The sequence below is a fragment of the Dendropsophus ebraccatus genome, chromosome 3 (assembly GCF_027789765.1).
Source record: "Dendropsophus ebraccatus isolate aDenEbr1 chromosome 3, aDenEbr1.pat, whole genome shotgun sequence".
Taxonomy (NCBI): Eukaryota; Metazoa; Chordata; class Amphibia; order Anura; family Hylidae; genus Dendropsophus; species Dendropsophus ebraccatus.
In genome coordinates this window covers 75,686,831-75,711,544 of record NC_091456.1, presented here as the reverse complement: position 1 = coordinate 75,711,544, position 24,714 = coordinate 75,686,831, and the positions used below count along the sequence as shown (strand labels likewise).

The following is a 24,714-nucleotide window of genomic DNA, read 5'->3' as shown; positions in this document are numbered from 1 at the left end:
CAAACTCCGCCAGCCGCTCCGCCGCTGCTTGCCGCGCTCTGGTGGGACTCATGTCGGGGGTAAGTGATGCCACCGGTCTGCCACCCAAGTTTTGCGGTGTAAAGCGTGCTCAGGATAATTGCAGGAGGATGTAGACAGCGGGATCCTCACGGAGCAGCTCCTACATGCGTCTGCTCTCCTTGCTGTCCAGCGCTGGTCATAAGATTTAGTAAAGATGGGAAGGGAGAGAGCAAAATCCCCTAATGCTATTCTACCTTGGGGGGACTCAAAACAACTGGAACACCAACTATAGTTAGCACCTTATTAGTAATTGAGGGGTACATCTTCATTTTGCATATTATACAGGTGAAATACATCAAGCAATAGACAAATACATATCACAAACAACACCTTTGTCAATTTTGTTCCACTCTTTGACTAATACAGATGCTAATTCACTGACTGTCTGAGCTCTCAGACCCAGACCAATCAAAACTTTTGACATGTCTCTATGACATGTCAATTTTTTTTTATAATGATCAGGAGAAGGCGCATTCTCTCAGACCTGGACTGATCAAAACTTTTGACATGTCAAAAAATGTTTATAACGACAGGTACACTTTAAGAATAACCCACAGAGACTCTCTAATATTCTGGTATCTGTGCTGGCCAGGGTAGATGCTTAAAGTGACACTGTCACCTCCTTTTTGCATTCTAACATCTTTACACAGGTGTAAAGGGTAAATTTAGCGGTTTTCATACCTTATTTTATATCATACGTCATGGTGCTTGTTCAAGTAAAAAGTCATCTTTTATCAACTGCAGATTGTGTTAAGTGGACGGAGCCTCGCGGCATTAGCGCCACTTAGCCCCGCCCACAACACCACAGTTGGCCCCACCCCCTCACTGACCATTGGAACAGGCTGGCCGAAAGGTCTAGACCCCTCCCCCTTTATGTCGACCAACCAATGAGCATCAAGGGGGCACCAACGGTGCCGTTGTGGATGGGGCTAAGTGGAATTAATGCCGCGAGGCCACGCCCACTTAATACAATCTGCAGTTGATAAAAGGACACTTTGTACTTGAACGAGCACCATGACGTATGATATGAAATAAGGTATGAAAAAACGCTAAATTTACCCTTTACACCTGTGTAGAGATGTCAGAATGCACAAAGGGGGTGACAGTGTGACTTTAAGTTAATTTTCACACCAAGATCCAATGTGCTGAGTAGTGTTATTAGCAGCCTTGTCATCCTGGAACATTGTACCACCATAGTCTGGACCATGGGAAGACGTTGGTCACTTAAGATATCCAGATACTTCTGACTGTTACTTAACTTTTGAGGATGACTGGCGGGCCCCAGGAGTGTTATAATATTGCACTCCAAACCATACAGAGACCATTGCCATGTGGGAAGGATTGGACTCATCAGACTATATCATGTTTCATGTCTCTAGTTTCCGTGTTTTGTGGTCTTTGCACTACTAACACACGTTTGGCAATTACAGCTCTGTCATGTGCAGTGCAGTGTATGTCTGGCAATTTTCACTGATTCTGGTGTTCTTTATAGTTCTTTAATTGGCTATAGTTCAGTGTAGGGCTCCTTTGTCCCTTATGCTAAGCTTTGACTCTCGACCACAGCTACTTCTGTTTGGAGATGTTTTTCTGGTCTTTGCATATGGAGATGTGATCAAGAAAACAGTAGACCTCGACAAATTTGGGTCAGACATGCCCCTACCAGTCGTGCACAAACAAACATTCACTATCGAAACCCTGTCTGGTCTGACATACCAAACCCTTAAAAATAACAACTGATTTTTAGAGCAGAATAAGTAATGAAGTTTATCAGTAACAATATGAGCTATGTGCCTGAAAAAGAAAGGGCATTACCAATGATTGAATCTCTGTCAGGAAAAGTTCATCGTTACTATGTGAAAATATGTTCTAGTTTTCCTGTCTATCCCTTGTAAAGTCCTTAGATAAAGAAATCTATAAAGGGTCAACTGGTAATAGCTGTTTGTTTATTTTTTTAAGACAAACTCTACCAAGGTGCTATCGGACTTGGATGAAGAGTTTGATAGCCTTTACTCTGTGCTGGATGAGATGAAGGAGAGCATGACTAACAGTATCAAGCAAGAACAGGCCCACAAAACACAGGAGTTACAGGTAAGTGTACTTTGTTACTTTTATGTTAGTTATAAATAACTATGCTAATAATTAACAACCTTTAAAGGCAACAAAGCTTTGTATGCACATTGACAGTTTCTATACGTATTGTTCACATTTGAAGTGTCACTGCCATTCTAACTTTCGAGGTCGGTTCAGACGTTGTAACTGTGCGGCTGTATTTTTTATGCGGCTGTAAATGTGCGGATGAAACTCCGGCCGTGGGAAAAAATAGACATGCGGCTCAAAACATACGGTCATTTACTTGGAAATCTGGTTCAACTAAAAATAACAAATAAAATGTTAAGAAAGTGATGCAAACACCTCTGGATGCATCTGGGAAAGCAGGGAACACAGTTTACATGAATTGCTATTACCGGGGTTTGCGATCCTCTGCACTATAGCCGATGTCTCTCATGGTTAATATATTGAATTAATAAAACACATTTTCTTTCTAATAAAGTCCCTTTTATTGTTCAATAATTAAATGTAAACGATTCCATCATTTTGCAATTAAATATACTGTTAAAATAAATATATATATAAATAAATGTATATTTATATATATATATATTAATTTTTTGACAGTATATTTATTTGCACAATGATGGATTCGTTAGAATTAAATTATTGAACAAAGAAACTGTATTTATTTCAACGAAAATGTGTTTTGTTAATTAAATATTAATTAGTACAGTAAGCTCCATAAGCCGTTAATTCATATTCCCGGCAATAGAGCATTCTGTACTAATCATCACTTTACTTTAATTAAAACATCAAATGTTTCTTCTAATTATGTTATGACAATAGCATTATTAGAAGAAACATTTAGAATTATATGTGCGCTCAGCTGATTGGCTGAGCGGCTGAGCGCACATATAATGAGCCGGTCCGCAGTGCAGTGACTTCATTGTGCTGCGGACCAGCGAAGAGACAACATCGGGGTGAGTATAGAGCTCTCCCCACCCCCTCCCCAGCACTGCACCCCTCCCAGCAAGGAAGGGGGGTCACTTAACCCCTTCCTTGCTGGGATGGGTGCAGTCTGACATCAGTCTGGCCCCCAGGGGGTTAAGGGGGATGCAATACATCCTCCCTTAACCCCTTGGGGGTCAGACTGTAAGCAGCGATCTGTAAAGATGCTGCATACTGTAAGGAGCACAACACCGCTCACAATGATGGGTGTTGTGCTCCTGTTTGTGTTTTTTTTTTGTGTTTCTCCCTTTTTGTTTTTCAGATATCGGTATCCTGGGGATTACGTCGGATTCCATGGACTACGTCGATGACCAGCGGTTGTTGTTTTAATTTTTTAATAAAATGGTCAACGAGGGGTGTGGGGGTGTTTTTATTTGAATAAAAAATTTTTTTAACTTGTGTGTTGTCTTTATTTCTTTACTTTATAGACTTAGTAGTGGAAGCCGTCTAATAGACGGAATCCATTACTAAGTTGGGGCCTAGTGTTAGCCGGTATAAAATGGCTAACACTAACCCCCTATTATTACCCCAGTACCCAATGCCACCAGGGGTACTGGGAAGAGCCGGGTGCCAGTGGTCCCGGAGCGTCAAAATTGGCGCTCCTGGATCGGGCGGCAGCAGGCTGGTAAGATTTAGGCTGGGGAGGGCCTAAACCAATGGCTCTTCCCACCCTGGTGTTACCAGGCTGCTGTTGTTTGGTTTTTAACCCGGCTGGTTATAAAAAATAGGGGGGACCCTATGCGGGTTTTTTTAAATAAATAAATAATTAAAAAAAAACGCATAGGGTCCCCCCTATTTTTATAACCAGCCGGGTTAAAAACCAAACAACAGCAGCCTGGTAACACCAGGGTGGGAAGAGCCATTGGTTTAGGCCCTCCCCAGCCTAAATCTTACCAGCCTGCTGCCGCCCGGTCCAGGAGCGCCAATTTTGACGCTCCGGGACCACTGGCACCCGGCTCTTCCCAGTACCCCTGGTGGCATTGGGTACTGGGGTAATAATAGGGGGTTAGTGTTAGCCATTTTATACCGGCTAACACTAGGCCCCAACTTAGTAATGGATTCCGTCTATTAGACGGCTTCCACTACTAAGTCTATAAAGTAAAGAAATAAAGACAACACACAAGTTAAAAAAAAATTTAAAAAAAATTAAAACAACAACCGCTGGTCATCGACGTAGTCCATGGAATCCGACGTAATCCCCAGGATACCGATATCTGAAAAACAAAAAGGGAGAAACACACAAAAAAAACACAAACAGGAGCACAACACCCATCATTGTGAGCGGTGTTGTGCTCCTTACAGTATGCAGCATCTTTACAGATCGCTGCTTACAGTCTGACCCCCAAGGGGTTAAGGGAGGATGTATTGCATCCCCCTTAACCCCCTGGGGGCCAGACTGATGTCAGACTGCACCCATCCCAGCAAGGAAGGGGTTAAGTGACCCCCCTTCCTTGCTGGGAGGGGTGCAGTGCTGGGGAGGGGGTGGGGAGAGCTCTATACTCACCCCGATGTGTCCTCTTCACTGGTCCGCAGCACAATGAAGTCACTGTACTGCGGACCGGCTCATTATATGTGCGCTCAGCCGAACAGCCAATCAGCTGAGCGCACATATAATTCTAAATGTTTCTTCTAATAATGCTATTGTCATAACATAATTAGAAGAAACATTTGATGTTTTAATTAAAGTAAAGTGATGATTAGTACAGAATGCTCTATTGCCGGGAATATGAATTAACGGCTTATGGAGCTTCCTGTACTAATTAATATTTAATTAACAAAACACATTTTCGTTGAAATAAATACAGTTTCTTTGTTCAATAATTTAATTCTAACGAATCCATCATTGTGCAATTAAATATACTGTCAAAAAATTAATATATATATAAATATACATTTATTCATATATCTATTTATTTTAACAGTATATTTAATTGCAAAATGATGGATTCGTTAGAAATAAATTATTGAACAACGAAAGTGTCTTGATTACAAAGAAAATGTGTTTTAGTAATTTAATATATTAACTATTAGAGGCATCGGCATTCGGCATCATTGCCGGCTATTTTTGAAGTACTCCGTACGGACCGCCTGTCAATCCTCGGCCGCATGTCCAGCCGCAAACAATAGTCTTGTTCATTTTTTACGGGTCCGTTTACGATAGGGCCGTAGATTCAGACATAGTGTGCACTGTGCAGCCGCATATCCTATACTTCCAAGCATACACACGAACCACCAAAAATACCGCCGCACAATTACAGCCACAAATACAGCCGCACAGTTACAACGTCTGAACCGAGCCTCAAACTGTAAACAGTACATGTGATATAAAGCAAATTTGTAATTTATATTGTTTTTTTCTATCATGTGTTTAAACAGAGCTATACTTACTTGTAGCCAGGTCCAGTCTCCTAAAGGCAGCTTTTTAGTCTTGTGCTTGTTGAAAAAAAGTGACCAAACGGAGAGAGTCCCTGTCATCCGCACGCTCACAGAGAAGGCAGTCATGTGATTGATAGACACATTGAGTCGTGACTCTCTGTACTGGCCGGGACTTCCTGTGTTTGGTCTTTTTTTTTCAACCAGCACAAGACTAAAAAGCTGCCATCAGGAGGACCTTAATTTCTGGTAAGTACAGCTTTGTTCTAAAGCATGATAACAAAAAAAATGGATGTATATATGCTTTATATCACATCTACTGTTGATTTAGATTTTGAAAGTTATAACAACAGTGACTTTTTCACTATGTGAAAATATTTATGTATGTGGTGGGAAAGCTTTTCTTGAACATACCCATAGGGCTTCATGCAGCAATTTCTTGTCATATGCTAGTGTGCATCAGTGTACCATTTTTACTTTGCTGGTTAATACAGAGGAACACAGTAGAAAACCTATACTGATACTCTTACAATAGGGGTCAAAGGGCAACATATCCCACCATTTGCTTGTACAGTTTATTCTGCAGCCCTCCATCGGAGGTGTATGTCAGGGAATATTTCTGAAGTATACCCTCGATAAATAGAAAAAATATAGGTGTTTTGAGCCTTAGGCTTACACATAACCATAATTGTTACAGTTTTTAACATAAATGCATAAAAGAAATATGTGTTAAAACTATGGATGATCAAATGTTTATCAACTATATAAATCAATGTTTTTATTGGGGATAACAGTAAATGTTTTCGAACATTACCACACACATGGTTAGTGTCTTGTCTCTTCCATCATGTAATGTCGTTTAGAGCTTACACTTCCAATGCGCTCTCATATCTCCATTCTCTTCCAGAATCAGCTGTCCCAATGTACAAATGCCCTGGAGAGCGCAGAAGAGCTATTAGAATTTGCTTCACGGAGTATGGACATAAAGGAGCCCGAGGAGTTCACCAAGGTACAGAATTGTGACTTTGAAGAGAAACCTTAAAGACATGTTTCTTCATACACTCTTTAAACATACACTTACATGATGCTACCCAGAGGAGCATGAAAAGCCCCCTATAGCAGTACCTCTAGGTGCACTATACCTAATGGAATTCATTTACTGCTGATACTGATATTTGGATGTTTCCAGGTGTAAACTAATTCAATCTAATTTATTATTTTATTGCAAATATTCATTTTTAAAGGAAACTGTGCCAGTATTGGCATGTTAGAGAAGTGGCATCTAGTTGATACCTAGTGAAATCTAAGCATGCTGAACCCACAAAGTGACCCTTTGAAATGGCCAGAAAAGAATAAGCCGCAGGAGGATGGCTTCAGGAAATTGACTCTTCTTAGCTCAGCTGGGAGAGCTGGCAAAGAGTGGGGGCATATATGGTAAATTGTCAGCCTACTGGCAGCACTTTAGGACATTGTCTAGGAAATGCCTTTGCTTACAACACTATAGGGACATCTTGCAGATATTCTGGCTTTTAGATTTGACTAATCCACAATGTCACATTGAACAGTGATATAATGCTAGATTTTTCCTTGTAGCACACTGTAATTTTGTTAAAGAGGTTTTCCCACCCAGCATGTTCACCTCTCTGGCCTGCATTTATTGAGATGAGAATACCCCTTTAATATTTAAATGAGTATCACAGAAGCAGGGGGCGTTACCCAGCACAGCAAGAGCCCAGGCAAGTCCAGCTCATTTCCTCTTGTTCACTTCCTCTGTGCCCACTTGTATGTGACTACCTTATTTGATTGACAACCACTAGATAGAGGACACGGGTTGTCAAGGAAAATTGAGGTAAAAAAAGGATGCTAAGAAACAAGGGCTTATTTACACCCCTGATTTCCCTCTGTGCAGTGGACTGTATATAGCAGATCACTGACTAATAGAGGGAACATTCTCTCCAGCTCTGCTTACTCTAATAATGCAGCGCCTGCACTATTCTTGAGTGCAGTGTACTGCTGTGGAGGATGCACAGTGATGTGTATAGTCACATGCCCACCAATCAGGGGCAGAGCTCTATCATTAGAGTGAACAGAGCTGCAGAGAAAGCTTCCTTTATTGGTTTTTGCTGCTACATACACTGCAGTGCTTTGAAAAAATATCATGTTAAGGCTACATGTTCCCACTTTGAGAACATATGGGGGGAGCGCTCATTAAATAGATGGCCGCTAATAAAGAACATGATCTTTATTAGTGTCCGTCTATTTTAAGGGGTTATCCAGCGCTACAGAAACATGGGCAATTTCTTCCCGAGACATCATGTCTCCAGTTCAGGTGTGGTTTGCAGTTAGGCTCCATTCATTTTAATGGAACTAAGTTTCAAAACCTTCACCCAAACTGGAGACAAGAGTGGTGCTGTCTCTGGAGGAAAGTGTCCATGTTTTTTTAGTGCTGGATGATGTGTTCAGGAAGTAGGAACATACCCTAAAGGTGGTCAACCGCTTTTAAAGATATTGACATTTGACAAATATGCAGTACTGTGAGAAAAAAAACAAACATTTTTCATAGTTTTGTAATAGAAACTTTATTTAGGATCACAGACAAGTGCAAGCAAGTTCTAATTTCAATCTACCCGCTCTGAAACAAAAGTAGCTGTTTTAAATCCTACAGACGGACACTAAAGTGTACAATAAATAGCTTAGTAGGCAGCATTGGGAAGCAGTGGAGCATAGGGATGACATCACAGATCAAACACAAGGACAAGAGACGTGAGAAGAATTCTTTACAATGCTTGTCACAGTTACTCACAGTCATTAGAAATAGGGAAATATAAAGAAATGCTGTGATACAATACTTCTTTCTTACCATTGATAGAAAACAGTCTGGAAACAAAAAAGAAAAGGGAAAGAATCACCTTTAAACAACAATTAACAAAATTGTATAGTTCAAATTTATTTTTTAAAAAATTATACTTTACTCTCTTGCATTTACTTTAAGTTATATTCCTCCTCATCTAATGTTAAAATGCTAATGTGTTTTCTGTGACCAGAAGGTAATGCTTTATGAGCCTTAAGAAGACAAGGCATAAATCATAGCCTAATGGGCAGGCGGGGGTGGGGCACTGTCAGGCGTTAATCATGGCCTGCCTTACATACACTTCTTAGGAAATCTGGTGGAGAACATGAGGACTGGGCCTTGATAAATTCCCCTTTGTGCACAATTTTTTGACTGTGCTGGTGCAGGGAATGATAAATTCCCCCCCATAGACTGTCAAAGAATATGCTCTGTATAAGCAAGGGACTGGAAAGGCAACCTTGTTTTAAAGGGAAACTGATATGCATATATCCGTTGCTGCCAGGGTCCAGTAGCCTATCACATTTAGTTCTAGTGCTGCTCTGTGATCCAGCCTGTTGGTAAGAAAAAAATATTTTTTTTTCAACCTGACAGTGTCACAGAATCAGGTCTATGAGAGTCTTTGCTCGCCTCACTCTTTGGCCACTGCTATGTCTTCAGGCCACCACCTCTCCTCCAGAATGATTGACAGCTTACATATCTTCGGCTGTGTTGGATTTCAACGTGAGACGGCTGTCAGTCATTCTGGAGGCGACAGGGTCAGCCTGAAGACATAGACCCACCTCTTTGACACTGTCATCAGGAAATAAAGATAATGCTTTACAAAGAGGCCAGATCACAGAGCAGCGCTAAAGGTGCCTATGCAATGCTCATGTCATAGGCAACTGGAAACTGGCAGCACTGATTTTTGCATACTCGTGCTGTCATATTCCATTTAAGTGAAGTGCTTCACTTGATTCTGTACATTTAAACAGTGAAATATTGTTGAGGCTATGTTCACACTACGTACAATTTCATTAAACAACGGCTGTAGTTGCAGTTTTGCAACCACGACCTTTATTTAATGAAAATGCCGATTACATTTATTGTAATGGAAGAATGGCCAGAGTGTATACACTTCGGACGGGATTCCTTGCGGCCAAAGAAAAAATGTTATGTCAGTTTCTTGCGGCCGCTATTCATTGAATAGTGGCCACACAACACTGACAGTACATGCAATGTAGAGTGCGGCTCCAGCCACACTTTACATTGTTGGCTATGGGTAATTGGGATGTGGGAACACAAGAATGTGCCTGCATCCCAATTCTAAAGAAATTAAGTTCATTCTGCCAGAACTGTAGTACTGGCCGGGATGAACTTCATTCACACCGGCCGTTCTGTGACATGGCCAGGTCACAAAATGGCCGGTGTCATACTGTGTATGAACCCAGCCTGAGAGTAGACTGTCAGCAGAGACTTCCTCAGTGTGTACATTCAGCTTTATTCCACAATTATATTTTTCTCAAGAGGAAAAACAAACAAACACATCAGTTGTAATGTTCTCTTCTCTGTCATCCTTTGATCCCTGATGATTAATCTCTTCTAACAACTTGTTTAACATGTCTGTTTCTTGTCTTTCTAAATAGCTGGCTTACATAATGACCACTTATATGTGCACAGGGTTTGGGTTTGAGGGATCTTTTTTTTACTCTAAAATCCTGCATGGAGTTTGCTGCCCCCTTCACTTGCATGGATACACTAACTTTGCTTTCTCTCTCCTTCCTGCACCAAGGCTGCCAGACAGATCAAGGATAGGTACTGTACCATTATCCTCTTTTTTCCTACTTTTTATAATTTGTGTTTATTTTGTATATTGAAATTTGTAATATTTTGTGTAAAAGCTTGTCACAACTATAACAGAGCAGCCACCACGCCCCTTTAGCATTACTCCGAGAGATCGGAGCAGCAGCATATGTACTGAACTACTGCTCCACCATTCAGTCGCTATCAGACTTCTGAAGATAGCGTAGCGCTGTACTCAGATATTTTTGAAGTCCCATTGTGAGTAAATGAGAAATGAAGAAGGACAAAAAAAAAGGCACAGGCGCCTCGTGTGATCTGCAAAAAGCTGGTGGTACCTCTGCAACGAGATACTCCCAATAGAGGGGCCCGTGTGAGAACAAAATGAAAATAAAAATGTAAAGAAAAACCACAGAAAATGGTACAGTTATCAGCACTGTCACTGCCAAAAAATCCAATTTGTCAGGGGGATAGGAGTAAAAGGATGCTTGTTTATTCAGTTGCACAACGTTAACATGTTTCGGGAGAGAATCCTCCCTTCCTCAGAACCAGAGTGCATAATGAGGTACTAGTAGTAGTAGTAGTAGTGGTAGTGACTCATGTTCTCTGCGGATAGGTGATTAGTGTTTTTACCTTGAGATAACCCCTTTAAAGAGGACCTGTGGACAGTTCAGAATATTCAATTTGTTTTATATCACTTTGTAGACTCGGGTGTACTTTAGCTGTGTTTTTACTTGTTATACCTACTGTTTCTGAGTATTTTGTTGATTATATGTACTTTTCACCAAATAGTAAGATGAATGGGAACTGCATAGCTAAATAGGGTGTGAATGCCAGTCTCAGGGGTGAGGGTAATGGCTTCATTCATCCAAATTTTGGTTTGGATGAACTTAAATTTACCAATTTACAATGTACCACTACTGTTCCCAAAGTAACTTATATTTGTCTCCTCCTCCAAACTCCTCAACACTATAGGGTCACAATGGCTGCTGCTTTTCGTCTCTCATTGAAACCAAAGCTCAGTGACAACATGACACATTTGATGGTGGATTTTTCCCAGGAAAGGCAAATGCTCCAGTCTCTAAAATTCTTGCCAGGTAAATTAATTTATTTCTGAAAATAGTGACTAGGCATATTTATATGTTAAAGAAAGGGAGGGCAGTATATACAATTGTGCACTTCAGCAAAGCCATGCATTTTATTGCCTCAAAACTAGTCAGCAAGTAACTACATTCACACCACTTTCTGCATGTATAAGTTTATATAACAGGAGTCAGTATTGCAGATGACTACACAAATGAGTCTCGCTAAGTTAATGTATTCATGTGGGAATTCTGGTGTCAGAAAGTTATATATATTTGTAATTTACTTCTATTTAAAAATATCAAGTCTTCCCTTACTTATCAGCTGCTGTTTGTCCTGCAGGAAGTGGTGTATTCTTATCAGTCTGACACAGTGCTCTCTGCTGCCATCCCTGTCCGAGACAGGAACTGTCCAGAGCAGTAGCAGATTCCTATAAAAAAAACCTCTTCTGCTCTGGACAGTTCCCGTCTCGGACAGAGGTGGCAGCAGAGAGCACTGTGTAAGACTGAAAAGAATACACTAATTCCTGCAGGACATACAGCAGCTGATAAGTATGGGACGACTGGTAAATTTTTAAATAGAAGTAAATTACAAATCTATATAACTTTATGAAACCAGTTTAATTGAAAGAAAACGATTTTCGCTGGATAACCCCTTTAGTCACTTGCTGACTACATTGAGGCCATTAAAGTGCATGGGCTCATGAATGTGCCACTGTGTTTGTGTCCCTTTTCACTAACTTTAGTATCATAAACATCATTGCTTGATGATGTCCAGTAATTGTCCTTTAGCTTTAATAGTTCTCACACTCCTGGTTGTTCCACATAAATGACCCCATAATATGAGAAATATTGTATGCCAATTGCCAGTTGAAGAATAAGTACATGTAATACATCATGCCTGTTTTTTGTTCATCACTTTAATTGGTATTACGGTTTCCCAACCATACATTAACACAGCCAGTTGGCTGCCGTTAAATAATTCAGTATGTTGTTGTTTTTTGTGGATCTGATGATCTCATTGCTCTTGTTCTCCCAGTGAACTATGCTAATTCTGTTACATGTGTACTGGCTTAGTCCTTCTCTGCCCTTTTACGTCCATCACAGATTAAATCATCAGAAACCTCATTAAAGCATAATCTTTCCAAATGAAATACAGTATTGTTATTGAGACAAGGTTATATTTTGCAGCAGGTCCGTGTGGTCTATTTTATGTTTTTGCGCTTATACTAGCAATAGCTGTCTGCTTGTAGTGGTCCCCTTAGTGTGGTACGAAGCAACTTCATGACAACCAGAGAGAGCCCACTGATGTCACTTTTCCAAGCTGGTCTTTTAATGATGAAGCAGTGATATTGCCAGACAACATCCTGTAAATGGGAACAAGCTGACCAGTATTGATCTTGGGGACAAATAACTTTTAATGACAGAAGTTTCCTTCTTTTTTTCTCCAGTGCCTAAAGCACCAGAAATAGATTCAGCAGATTGTTTAGTAGCTGATAATTGTGTCACGGTAGTATGGAGAATGCCTGAAGAGGACAATAAAATCGACCACTATGTTCTGGAGTATAGGAAAACAAACTATGATGGACTGCCAAGGGTGAAAGATGAGCGGTGTTGGGAGATGGCTGATAATATAAAGGGAACAGAGCACACACTTTCTGGTAAGTTTAACAAATATACCACTTTGGGCCATACATAAGGAGTGCCTGTCATTTTTACAAGCTTCAGGCTTATCATAGTGACTCGTTGAAAGTTTATTTGGTTGAGGTTAAAGAGGTTATATAGCGCTATACAAACATGGCCACTTTCTTCCAGAGACAGCAACACTGTTGTCTCCAGTTTGGGTGTAGGTTTTGTTACTCAGTTCCATTGAAGTAAATAGAGTTTCATTGAAAACCACACCTGAACTGGAGACAAGAGTGGTGCTGTCTGGAAGAAAGCGGCCATGTTTTTGTAGCACTGGATAACCCCTTTAACCTCTTAAGGACATATGATGTACCGGTACGTCATATGTCCGCACTTGCACTTCAAAGCGGGGCCGCACGGCGGCCCCGCTTTGAAGTGCCGCGATCCCGGGTGCCGCGAGTAGCCCGGGACCGCTGCTATTAGCGGGCACGGTCTGATCGCCGTGCCCGCTAATTAGCTAATCGGAGGCAGCTGTCAAAGTTGACAGCTGCCTCCGATTACCGGAGGCAACGTTTCCCTGGTGTCTAGTGGGGGAGATCGCTCCTCCGGGACCTTGTCCCGGAGGAGCGATCTCCGTTACTGATGCCGGCCGGGGACGCGTCCAAGATGGCGCCGTCCTCGGCTCGGCACTCGTTCGTTTTCGGCTGCAGCAGCCGAAAGCAAACGAGTGCCGATCTCATGGATCTCTGCAGCATATCTATGCTGCAGAGATCTCACTGAGAGATCCAAGTGTATATACTAGAAGTCCCCCAGGGGGGCTTCTAGTATATGTGTAAAAAAAATAAATAAAGTGTTGTTAATAGTAAAAAGCCCCCTCCCCTAATAAAAGTCTGAATCACCCCCCTTTTCCCAGGTTTTAAATAAAAGTAAACAAATAAATAAATAAATAAACATGTTTGGTATCGCCGCGTGCGTAATTGCCCGAACTATTAATTAATCACATTCCTGATCTCGTACGGTAAACGGCGTCAGCGCAAAAAAATCCCAAAGGGCAAAATTGCGCATTTTTGGTCGCATCAAATCCAGAAAAAATGTAATAAAAAGCGATCAAAAAGACGTATATGGGCAATCAAGGTACCGATAGAAAGATCACATCATGGCGCAAAAAATGACACCTCGCACAGCCCCATAGACCAAAGGATAAAAGCGCTATAAGCCTGGGAATGGAGCGATTTTAAGGAACGTATATTGGTTAACAACGGTTTGAATTTTTTACAGGCCATCAGATACAATATAAGTTATACATGTTCTATATCGTTTTAATCGTAACGACTTGAGGAACATGCATAACAAGTCAGTTTTACCCCAGGGCGAATGGCGTAAAAACACATTTCCCCCAAATAAAAGAAATGCGTTTTTTTTTTTTCAATTTCACCACACTTTGAATTTTTTTCTGGTTTCGCAGTGTACTTTATGCAAAAATTCAGCCTGTAATTGCAAAGTACAATTAGTGACGCAAAAAATAAGGGCTCATGTGGGTTTCTTGGTGGAAAAATGCAAGTGCTATGGCCTTTTAAACACAAGGAGGAAAAACCGAAAACGTAAAAACGAAAATGGGCCATGTCCTTAAAGGGTTAAAGGGGTTATCGAGCGCTACAAAAACATGGCCACTTTTCCCCCTATTGTTGTCTCCAGTTCAGGTGCGGTTTGCAATTAAGCTCAATTTACTTCAATGGAACTGAGTTTCAAAACCCCACCCAAACTGGAGACAACAGTAGGGGGAAAGTGGCCATGTTTTTGTAGCGCTGGATAACCCCTTTAAGGTGCTGAAACCTTACTGACAGCTACGGTAAAAAAAAAGGAGTGGATGCACTAAGCTGGGCAGTGTCCCTTTTTCCATAGAAAGTTGAGTATATGGTGTGCAGATCTGTAGAAGGTACTCTTAAAAGCACATTGTTGGCATTAGGTTGCCTATAAAATGAAAGCCTCTGTGGCTATACATGTAGTAGCTACCAACTCTGAAGCCACACTCCTCAATATATTTACAAACATCTCTTGTGGCAAATCGATCGAGTATTATACAGTTGTTGTGGTACTGTTAGTCTGTCAGTTTGGTTAGGGTGTTCTTTTTAGAATTTGTAATCATCAGACCCACGGTTTGGCTGGGACTTGTGGTCATAACCCAGATGTAAAAATGGGTCACATTACTCTAGTGTGAACTTGGCCTAAGCGTGTGTGCTCAATTTACCTTTAGCCAGTGTTAGGAAACACTGAGAGGTGCAAGGGAAGCTAGCTTTGCATAAAAGTCCAGGGTTTTTCATGTACAAAAATTACAGAAATAGCAGTACATTTTTTTTACACTTATTTCTCAAGCACAGAGCACGTCTTACCATGGATTCAACATGCATACCTTTAGTATCTGTTGAGTCATTTAACTCTTGTTAAAGGGGTTATCCAGCGTTACAAAAACATGGCCTCTTTTCCCCCTCGCTTGTCTCCAGTTCAGGTGTGGTTTGCAGTTAAGCTCCATTTACTTCAATGGAAACTGGTTTCAAATCCCACCCAAACTTGAGACAAGAGTGGTGCAAAAGTGGCCTTTTTTTGTAGCGCTGGATAACCCCTTTAAAGGGAACCTGTCACTAGTTTCATTCTTCACACACCATTTAACACCGACAGGCTCCCTTATCAGAATGATGTGTGATACAGCTGTGCAAATTCAGAGAAATTATATCCAAGGCTGGTGGATTGCCTGGATTACTCTGAGACGCATTCCCAGCTGAGATTACAACTATGATTACCATAAATTGGCACTACCATTCAGAGGGAGTAATATATCATTTCCTTTCAGCTAGTCATTTCCTAGCATGCTTATAATTACTACTTTCATAAATGTAATTCCAGTTTGCTTTTTATGGGATTCATTCTCTTTATCATACTCACAGGTTTGAAGTTCGACTCAAAGTTTATGAACTTCCGAGTACGTGCATGTAACAAAGCTGTGGCAGGGGAATACTCCGATCCAGTCACACTGGAAACCAAAGGTAACAAATAATGTAGCCTGAAGTGTTTTCTAAATGGCTCACTGTACGGTTTTGCAGAAATTGGAAATTTATCTGACTTTGTAAAAATGTATTCCCCAGATCCAACCATCAAACATGTTCTCATGACAGTGTTTTGGATACGTGGCCATTAGAACCTGTTTGGTCTTACAACTTTGGGTCCAACTTTCATAAAAAAAAAATTCAGAAGAAAAAAACCTTAGTAGAGTCTGAGCACTGTTACCAGGCTTCAGTAATGTGATCCTCTTGTATATGTATCTGTGACATCTCAGTAACTCTTTGCCCCTTAAGACACTAATCCAGAAGATCCCCACAAATTGTAGCCACTGACGCAGCTTCCAAATAATTATCTAATTACCTTTTTTATGACTTAGGAATAATTTAGGAAGTTACAAAGTAGATTTATAATGGTTTGTATGTGCAATGCATTTGGAAAGTGCTCAGACCTTTGCACTTTTTTTGCAGTTTGTTATGTTGCAGCTTTGTACTAAAATAAAAAAAAATTGTTGAAGTCTTCCCCCATTATTCAGGACTCAATACCCCATAATGACAAAGTGAAAACAGAAATCTATGGCTGCTATCTGCTAATTTATTAAAGGAAAAAAACAAAAATATCGCAATGCCATAAGTGTTCAGACGCTTTACTCAGTACTTAGTTAAAGTACCTTTGGCAGGGGTTACAGCGCCCAGTTTTCCCGGGTGTGATGCCACAAGGTTTGCACACCTGGATTTGGGGATGTTCTATCATTCTTGTCTGCTGATAAGCTCTATCAGTTTGGATGGGGAACATCGGTGGACAGTGCTGTCCAAAAATTTTTGGTTTCAAGTCAGGGTTCTAGCTAGGGCACACAGAGACATTCACAAAGTTGTCCCTAAGCTACTCCTGTGTTGTCCTGGATGTGTGCTTTGTGTCATTGTATTGTTGGATGGTCAACCGTCTGCCTAGTCTGAGGTCCACAGCATTATGGCTCAGGTTTTCATTAAGGATATCTCTCTATCTCTGTACCATATTTAGTTTCCCCTCAACACTGACCAGTCTCCCTATCCCAACTGCTTAAAAAGATGCCCATAGCTTCCACCACCATGCTCTATGTTTCTCATGTTTCTCACAGTCGGTGGGTCTCTTTCTGACAACTCTGCCATAAATCCAGATTAGTAGAGAGCTGCAGTGATAGTTGCCTTTTGGAAGTTTCTCCAATCTGTACACATCTGATTGCTTAGTTTAGTGAGACAGGCACCTTTCTAAAAGTCCTGGTTGTTTCAGGCTTCTTCCATTATGTAGGCCACTGAGCTCCTGGGAACTTTCAGTGCTTTTTTTTGCTTTTCTTCAGATCTGTGCCTCCATACAGCCTTGTCTTTGAGCTCTACAGGCAGCTCTTTCCCCCTCATGACTTGGTTTTTGCTCTGCTATGAATTGTCAGCTGTGAGACCTTATATAAACAGGGGTATATTATTCCAAGGTCAACTGAATTTACTACAGGTGATTCCAGTCAAGGTGTATAAGCATCTCAAAGATGATAAAAGCTACATTTCACGGGTGGTAGCAGAGGGTTGTATACTTAATATCTATGCAAATTTTAGTTTTCAGTCAATTTGTACAAATTCCTAAAATGTTTTCACTTTATCTTTATGGGGTTTCGAGTGCAGGACGATGGGGAAAACTTTACTTTTTTTAGCGCAAGGCTTCATCATGAAAAAAATGAAAGCATCTGAAGACTTTCTGAATGTATAGTATTTCTTTATCTTCTTTATGAAGTCTTTATATTAGAAAGATTTCTAAAATAAGCTGAGCCAGCCCTTCTGTGATCTTGGAGTCAAGGTTTTTTTTCCTGGTAGAAACTAATTCACCCTGAGGAATTATTTCTAAACTATGGTAATAAGGCCGAGGTAAGGAGCCGAAGACATGTCAACTTTTCTCAAGCTTTTATGCCAGAGAGTCAGTTCACATTAGTAGGAGCTGGGCTGTAGCTGGAACTGACTGCTGGTGAGCACTGTAAAGCCTGAGAGAAAAGACCTGAGTTGCTTTTCTGTTCATCCATTTGAGACATTAATGATTTTTAACCCTTTTATGATGGTGTGTTCCAGAGGTGGATTATTTTTTTAATTTTTTTTTGTAGGACCCAGATTATGCAATATCAAGAAATAATTTGCTAGTGTTAAGGTTTAAAATAATTAAAGGAGTGTCATTGTAGGCTCTGTTAATATATGTGTTACAGGCTTTTTTGTCAGGGTGTCAAGTATTTTTTGGTGGCAGGAATAGCATAGACTACAACACTAGACCTGCTGTCAAAAATTCACAATAATCCTGACTGAGGGTAGATTCACACATAACGAATTCACAGTGGATTCCATGCTGCAATTTTTGCAGTACAATCCGCTGCGATACTCTGTACCATTATAGTCAATGGCCCTGCATTCTCACAGCAGATTTTCATTCTGCTGCAAGAATGTAGTGACAGCCATGTAGTGACAGCAGGGCACGGATTGGCTGACTGGGCTGTCAGTAAGCAGAGACCCAGGCACTCAATCAGGAGCACAACAAGGGAGCGCAGGCAGGTAAGTATGGGCTGTTTATTATTTTTCCCGGTACAGCAGCTAGTTTGTTAAACATGACTGTCACTACATTCGCGCTGCAGAATGAAAATCCACGGCAAGAATGCACGGCCTGTAGACTATAATGGTACTTTAATTGTGAAACTCGTACGAAATACACTGCAAACTCATCATGTGTGAATCTACCCTGAATATACAGTCAGAAGCTAATAGTGTATGATGCTTATTTCTGTACTGTCTAAAAGACCTGTATGTAAAAATAGCCGTACACTGAGTGCGTTTCTTGTACTTCAGCACTGACCTTTGGCCTGGACAACACATCGTCTCATCTTAACTTGAAGGTCGAAGACTCTTATGTAGAATGGGATCCAATGGCTGGGAAAAGTCAAGAAAGTAAAGTGAAAGGAAAAGAGAACAAAGGCAGGTAAGCAAAAGTTGGGTTTGATTGGATCACCGCCTACTTTGATTCTGTGTAAGGGTAATAACACACAGGACGGATCCACACGGATGCGAATTCGCAGCGAAATCCGCTGCGGATCCCTGCCCTGTAATGTCTATGGGAAGCCATACTCGCAGTGGGATGGACTTCCCGCTGTATGTTAGTAGGCCGCCCTATTTACCCCCCACTGGACGGAGCATATACTTTACCTGCTCTGCGATCCGGTTTGCTTCGGGGGTCCCCTGGTTGACGTCCCGCTCAGCCAATCAGTGTGCTGCTCTGGCGAAAATTTTTATTTAAGTATTGTGTTGCCCCCCTCCCCCCCCCCAAATCACCAATACACACTTATTACGGGAGATGCTTAAAAAGGGCTTTTTTTCCCTGCGCTTACTTCTGCATCAAGGCTTCACTTCCTGGATAAAATGGTGATGTCACGACCCAACTCCCAGAGCTGTGCAGGCTGTGACTGCTGGAGAGGATGATGGCAGAGGGGCACTGAGGGACACAGGACACTGAGCATACCCCTGCCATCATCCTCTCCAGCAGCCACAGCCTGCACAGCTCTGGAAGTCGGGTCGTGACATCACCATTTTATCCGGGAAGTGAAGCCTTGATGCAGTATTAAGTGCAGGGATAAAGCACTTTATAAGCATTTCCTGTAATAAGTGTATATTGGTGATTTGCATAACTTTTTTTTTTTTTTTTGGGGGGGGGGGGTCAATACAATACTTTAATAAAAGTATTTAACAGTAATTAAGACCAATAAACATGGATATATAATTTTGCTGTAATGCAGACTGATATATCTCCATTCAAGTCATCAATCTGCTTATGTACTCTGCAAACCAAATAACTCACCATTGTGCTTGTTTCTGTTGTCTGACAGTGGCCATATTACCTTGAAGAACAATCCCAGGTGAAGATAATGTAGATATGACTAGCCCTAGGACCTTTCTTCTGGCTTGCCTGGAATCTCTAGCATAAAACTGTTTTTAACACTAGTTTCCTATTAATACTCCATGCAAACAATCTAGCCAGCCTTTCCTTAGATCACAGAAAGTAGTTTTCTTTGGTTTAATAAACTAAATAATGATTTTACATAGGCTGCAGACAGATTTGCAGCACATAATCTGCATCCTAATGTAAAGCGTAAATTCACAGACAGCAAATTAATTGTGAGGAATTGAAGCATTAAGTATCTTAGAAAGTTTCAGAACTTTCTACTATGCAGTGATTTAAAGGGGTTGTTTTTCATTTTTCTAATAACTACTGAGAGGGTTGAATAATAATGAAAAAAATCATACTCTTCTTACCGATCCCTCATTGCTTCTGTTGCATTGCTGTCTGGTTCTCCTGCCCTAAAGGTGCAAGTTTTTTTTTAATGAGTTTACAAGGCCACAGATATCTACTGCCTTAAAGCCTGGTCTTATTACGAGCTTACTTGCAGCTGGTTATAAGTATATAAGCCTTGCACATTGTTTTGCGAAGTTAAAAAAGGTGCTTTCTTTTATCTCTGGTAGGCTGCTGGATTTTTGTTGCTGGAAATTTAACTTTTTTTTTTCTTTATACATTCATCATTTATGGGCAAATACTTAGCGTCATAGGTTACAATAACCAAGCATTTTATAGCGGCAGTCATAAGCAGTAACATAAACTATATAAATATATTGCCCATAAATGACCATTTCTTATACAAGGTATGTCCCTTGGAGTCTCTGCATTTACCTCCTAGTTCAGTGAAGCAGGACTCCCCCAAGGGGGGCTCGCCATAAAAATGTATTGCAAACCTTTGTGTTAAGTTTGGTTTCTTAGCTTGGCTTGTATCTTTATTTCTTTTTCATGCTTTCCTATGCTACCTTTTCATTTGGTAAGTAAATCCTGCCTAAACATTATGTTCTATTTCTCTTTTCAAACGTTTATTTGCATTTGGGATACAACAGCTGAATTTGGCCTGTTGAATGGCTTTTTATTATTTTGCTTTTTGCCTGTTGCTGCACTTTGAAGGTTATGTGAAAAGTGTTGTTGACTAAAAGTAACATACTAAACATTAAAATGATATAATTGCATATAAATAGTAAAAGGGGGGAAACATGTAGATTTGTTAAATTTCGGTCTAATGGCCATACACATTGATATTATGTGGTGGTCAAATCAAGAAGATTGCCAGATGCCCTCATTATTACACACAGGATTGGACTTTTTCTGATCCTTCTTATGGATTTCCAACCTAACCTTGCTATAGCTGACATTTCCTGTGTTTGACTGACTTTAGATTTTAAAAAAAAATCTAGCATATACATATACAGTGATCCCTCAACTTACAATAGCCTCAAGATACAATATTTTCAACATACAATGGTACTTTCTGGACATCGTAAATTGAGACCAGACTCAACATACAATGTTAGAGAGAGTTAGGCGGCAAATAAAGGCCCTATTCCACGGGCCGACAGTGAGGAGCAAACAAGCGATATTAGCGCTAGTTTGCTCCTCGTTCCCCGCTCGCTGCCGGCGCTATTCCACGGGTGAGTCGGGGGGGCTGCCTGGGTGATCGCTGACCATAGGGGATACCGGCGGTCTGTTGCCGCCGCTCCTATTCCTCTGAACAACGGCAGCAGATCACTGGTATCTTGGTCGTTTGTCTTTTAACATGTTTGAAAGACAAACTACGCAACGATCAGCCGACATGAACGATGTCAGCTGATCCTTGCCTTTTATTCCACGGGACGATTATCAGCCGATTAGCGTTCTGTGGAATAGGGCCTTAAGGCAGAGGTGAATAAGAAGATGACAGACCAATAAAAGTGGTACTTTTTTACTGGTAACCCCCCAGTATTACTGAAGTGCATGCAGTGATTGGCTGTCTAGTATCTCCTCTCTACAGTATAGTGTGATACTACATGTCCTGTACTGCTGTGTGTGTCTCGTGGCTCCTCTCTACAGTATAGTGTGATACTACATGTCCTGTACTGCTGTGTGTCTGGTATATCCTCTCTATAGTACAGTGTGATACTACATGTCCTGTACTGCTGTGTGTGTCTAGTATCTCCTCTCTACAGTACAGTGTGATACTACATGTCCTGTACTGCTGTGTGTGTCTAGTATCTCCTCTCATCAGTATAGTGTGATACTACATGCTGTGTACTGCTGTGTGTGTCTAGTATCTCCTCTCTTCAGTATAATGTGATACTACATGTCCTGTACTGCTGTGTGTGTCTAGTATCTCCTCTCTTTAGTATAATGTGATACTACATGTCCTGTACTGCTGTGTGTGTCTAGTATCTCCTCTCCAGTACAGTGTTATACTACATGTTCTGTACTGCTGTGTGTGTCTAGTTCTCCTCTCTTCAGTATAGTGTGATATTACATGCCCTGTACTGCTGTGTGTTTCTAGTATCTCCTCTACAGTACAGTGTGATACTACATGTCCTCTACTGCTGTGTGTGTGTGTCTAGTATCTCCTCTCTACAGTATAGTGTGATACTACATGTCCTGTATTGCTGTGTGTGTCTAGTATCTCCTCTCTCCAGTACAGTGTTATACTACATATCCTGTACTGCAGTGGGTGTCTACTATCTCCTCTCTTCAGTGTAGTGTGAAACTACATGTCCTGTACTGCTGTGTATGTCTAGTATCTCCTCTACAGTACAGTGTGACACTACATGCCCTGTACTGCTGCGTGTCTAGTATCTCCTCTCTCCAGTACAGTGTTAAACTACATGTCCTGTACTGCAGTGTGTGTCTAGTATCTTCTCTCTACAGTACAGTGTGACACTACATGTCCTGTACTGCTGTGTGTCTAGTACCACCACTACAGTACAGTGTGACACTCAGGGCCGGATTAAGGTTGGTGGAGGCCCTGGGCAAAAATTTTGATGGGGGCCCCCCCCATTTTTTTTCCCAAATATATCCCATACAATGATCTATACAGGTGGCTACTTACTGTAGCAGACTTAGCACCTACCCCTCCTCACTCCTGGCTGTGTGGCTCAGCATCCTCCTCTGTTCTGCATATGATGGTCACTACAGGCTGGAGTCCAGAGGAAGATGCCAGGCCCTAGAGACAGGACGGGGAGGGGTGTTTTCCCACCCGGGGTGTATTCCCACTTTGTGTTTATGTTAATAATGCAATGCGAGAACACAGCCCTTCAGTACTTTCTATGCTCTCTTGCCCCCTGTGTCAGCCACCACAGCAGCAGATGGAGATGTGAATCGCTGAAGGAAGCTGGACTTGCAAGTCTAAGTCCCATCTGCAGTTCCCAACCATGTACACTACCTGAAGTAGTAAGGAGCAACCAGAAAGTACTTAAAGGCTGTGTAGAATATATAGCAAATATGGTACATGTGAACGTACCCTAAGGATTAAAATACACAGCTGTGTGCAGCCCATGATATGGCATATATAGCCTGTGTGCAGCATATGACATACATAGGATATACACCATATGCTGCACACAGGCTATATACCATACACTGCTCTCAGGCTATATATCATATGCTGCACCAAGAGTATATACCATATGCTGCACACAGACTATATACAGTATATACCATATGCTGCACACAGACTATATACAGTATATACCATATGCTGCACACAGGCTATATACAGTATATACCATATGCTGCACCAAGAGTATATACAGTATATACCATATGCTGCACACAGACTATATACAGTATATACTATATGCTGCACACAGACTATATACAGTATATACCATATGCTGCACACAGAATATATACAGTACATACCATATGCTGCACACAGACTATATACAGTATATACCATATGCTGCACACAGACTATATACAGTACATACTATATGCTGCACACAGACTATATACAGTATATACCATATGCTGCACACAGACTATATACAGTATATACTATATGCTGCACACAGACTATATACAGTATATACCATATGCTGCACACAGAATATATACAGTACATACCATATGCTGCACACAGACTATATACAGTATATACCATATGCTGCACACAGACTATATACAGTACATACTATATGCTGCACACAGACTATATACAGTATATACCATATGCTGCACACAGACTACAGAATTATTATCTCATGCAGTTTTGCCACAATTTCAGCTGATACAGTAAAACTCTGCTATTAAAAAGCAGCGTGTGTATTATGGCAAAGAGCAATATTTCCCTTTTCACTTCAGGGTTCCCTACCAAATAGTTTTCTACAAAAAAACTAAGAAAAAACATGTAATTCAGTGACTCACAGGTGACGTCTTCTTTAATCTCAGGTGTCACTTTCCTTTTCCTCTCCATCTGGCCTGGACCTCCAGGATGATTTCTTGCAGCTACAATTCTTCTCCTTACAACCTGCAAGACAAACATCTCAGGCTCCGCACATTTCCTTCAATTTCCTTCCCTTTTTTCTTAATGAGTGTGTGGGTTGTCCCCTGTAATAATGTCCCCTGTGCCCACATATAGTAATATTATCTCCTGTTGTGCCTCCGTATAGTAATAAAGTCCTCATGTTGTGCCCACTTATAGTAATATTGCCCCCTGCTGTGCCATCATATAGTAATAATGTCCAGCCCTGCTGTGCCCCCTGCTGTAATGTGCCCCCATAGTATATACCCCCTGCTCTAATGTGCCTGTATAGTATATGGCCCATGCTGATATGTGTCCCCATACATAGTATATACCCCTGTTCTGATATGTGTCTCCATACATAGTATATACCCCCTGCTCTGATATGTGCCCCCATAGTATATGCCCCCTGCTGTAATGTCCCCTTACATAGTATATGCCCCCTGCTCTGATATGTGTCCCCATACATAGTATATACC

At 41.1% G+C, this 24,714-nt stretch overlaps 1 protein-coding gene across 4 annotated transcripts in view; it reads left to right on the top strand.

The window, feature by feature from the left end:
- FSD1L (fibronectin type III and SPRY domain containing 1 like) overlaps positions 1-24,714 on the top strand; it is a 66,737-nt gene that overhangs the window by 24,851 nt on the left and 17,172 nt on the right. For 3 of the 4 annotated variants that reach the window (XM_069962021.1, XM_069962024.1, XM_069962023.1), the window contains exons 3-10: positions 2,017-2,148; positions 6,401-6,502; positions 10,113-10,135; positions 11,096-11,217; positions 12,654-12,863; positions 15,771-15,869; positions 18,735-18,864; positions 19,766-19,795. In XM_069962021.1, coding sequence (XP_069818122.1) covers positions 2,017-2,148; positions 6,401-6,502; positions 10,113-10,135; positions 11,096-11,217; positions 12,654-12,863; positions 15,771-15,869; positions 18,735-18,864; positions 19,766-19,795 — 848 coding nt within the window. The remainder of the gene's footprint in view (positions 1-2,016; positions 2,149-6,400; positions 6,503-10,112; positions 10,136-11,095; positions 11,218-12,653; positions 12,864-15,770; positions 15,870-18,734; positions 18,865-19,765; positions 19,796-24,714) is intronic. The other variant, XM_069962022.1, reaches the window with a different exon arrangement.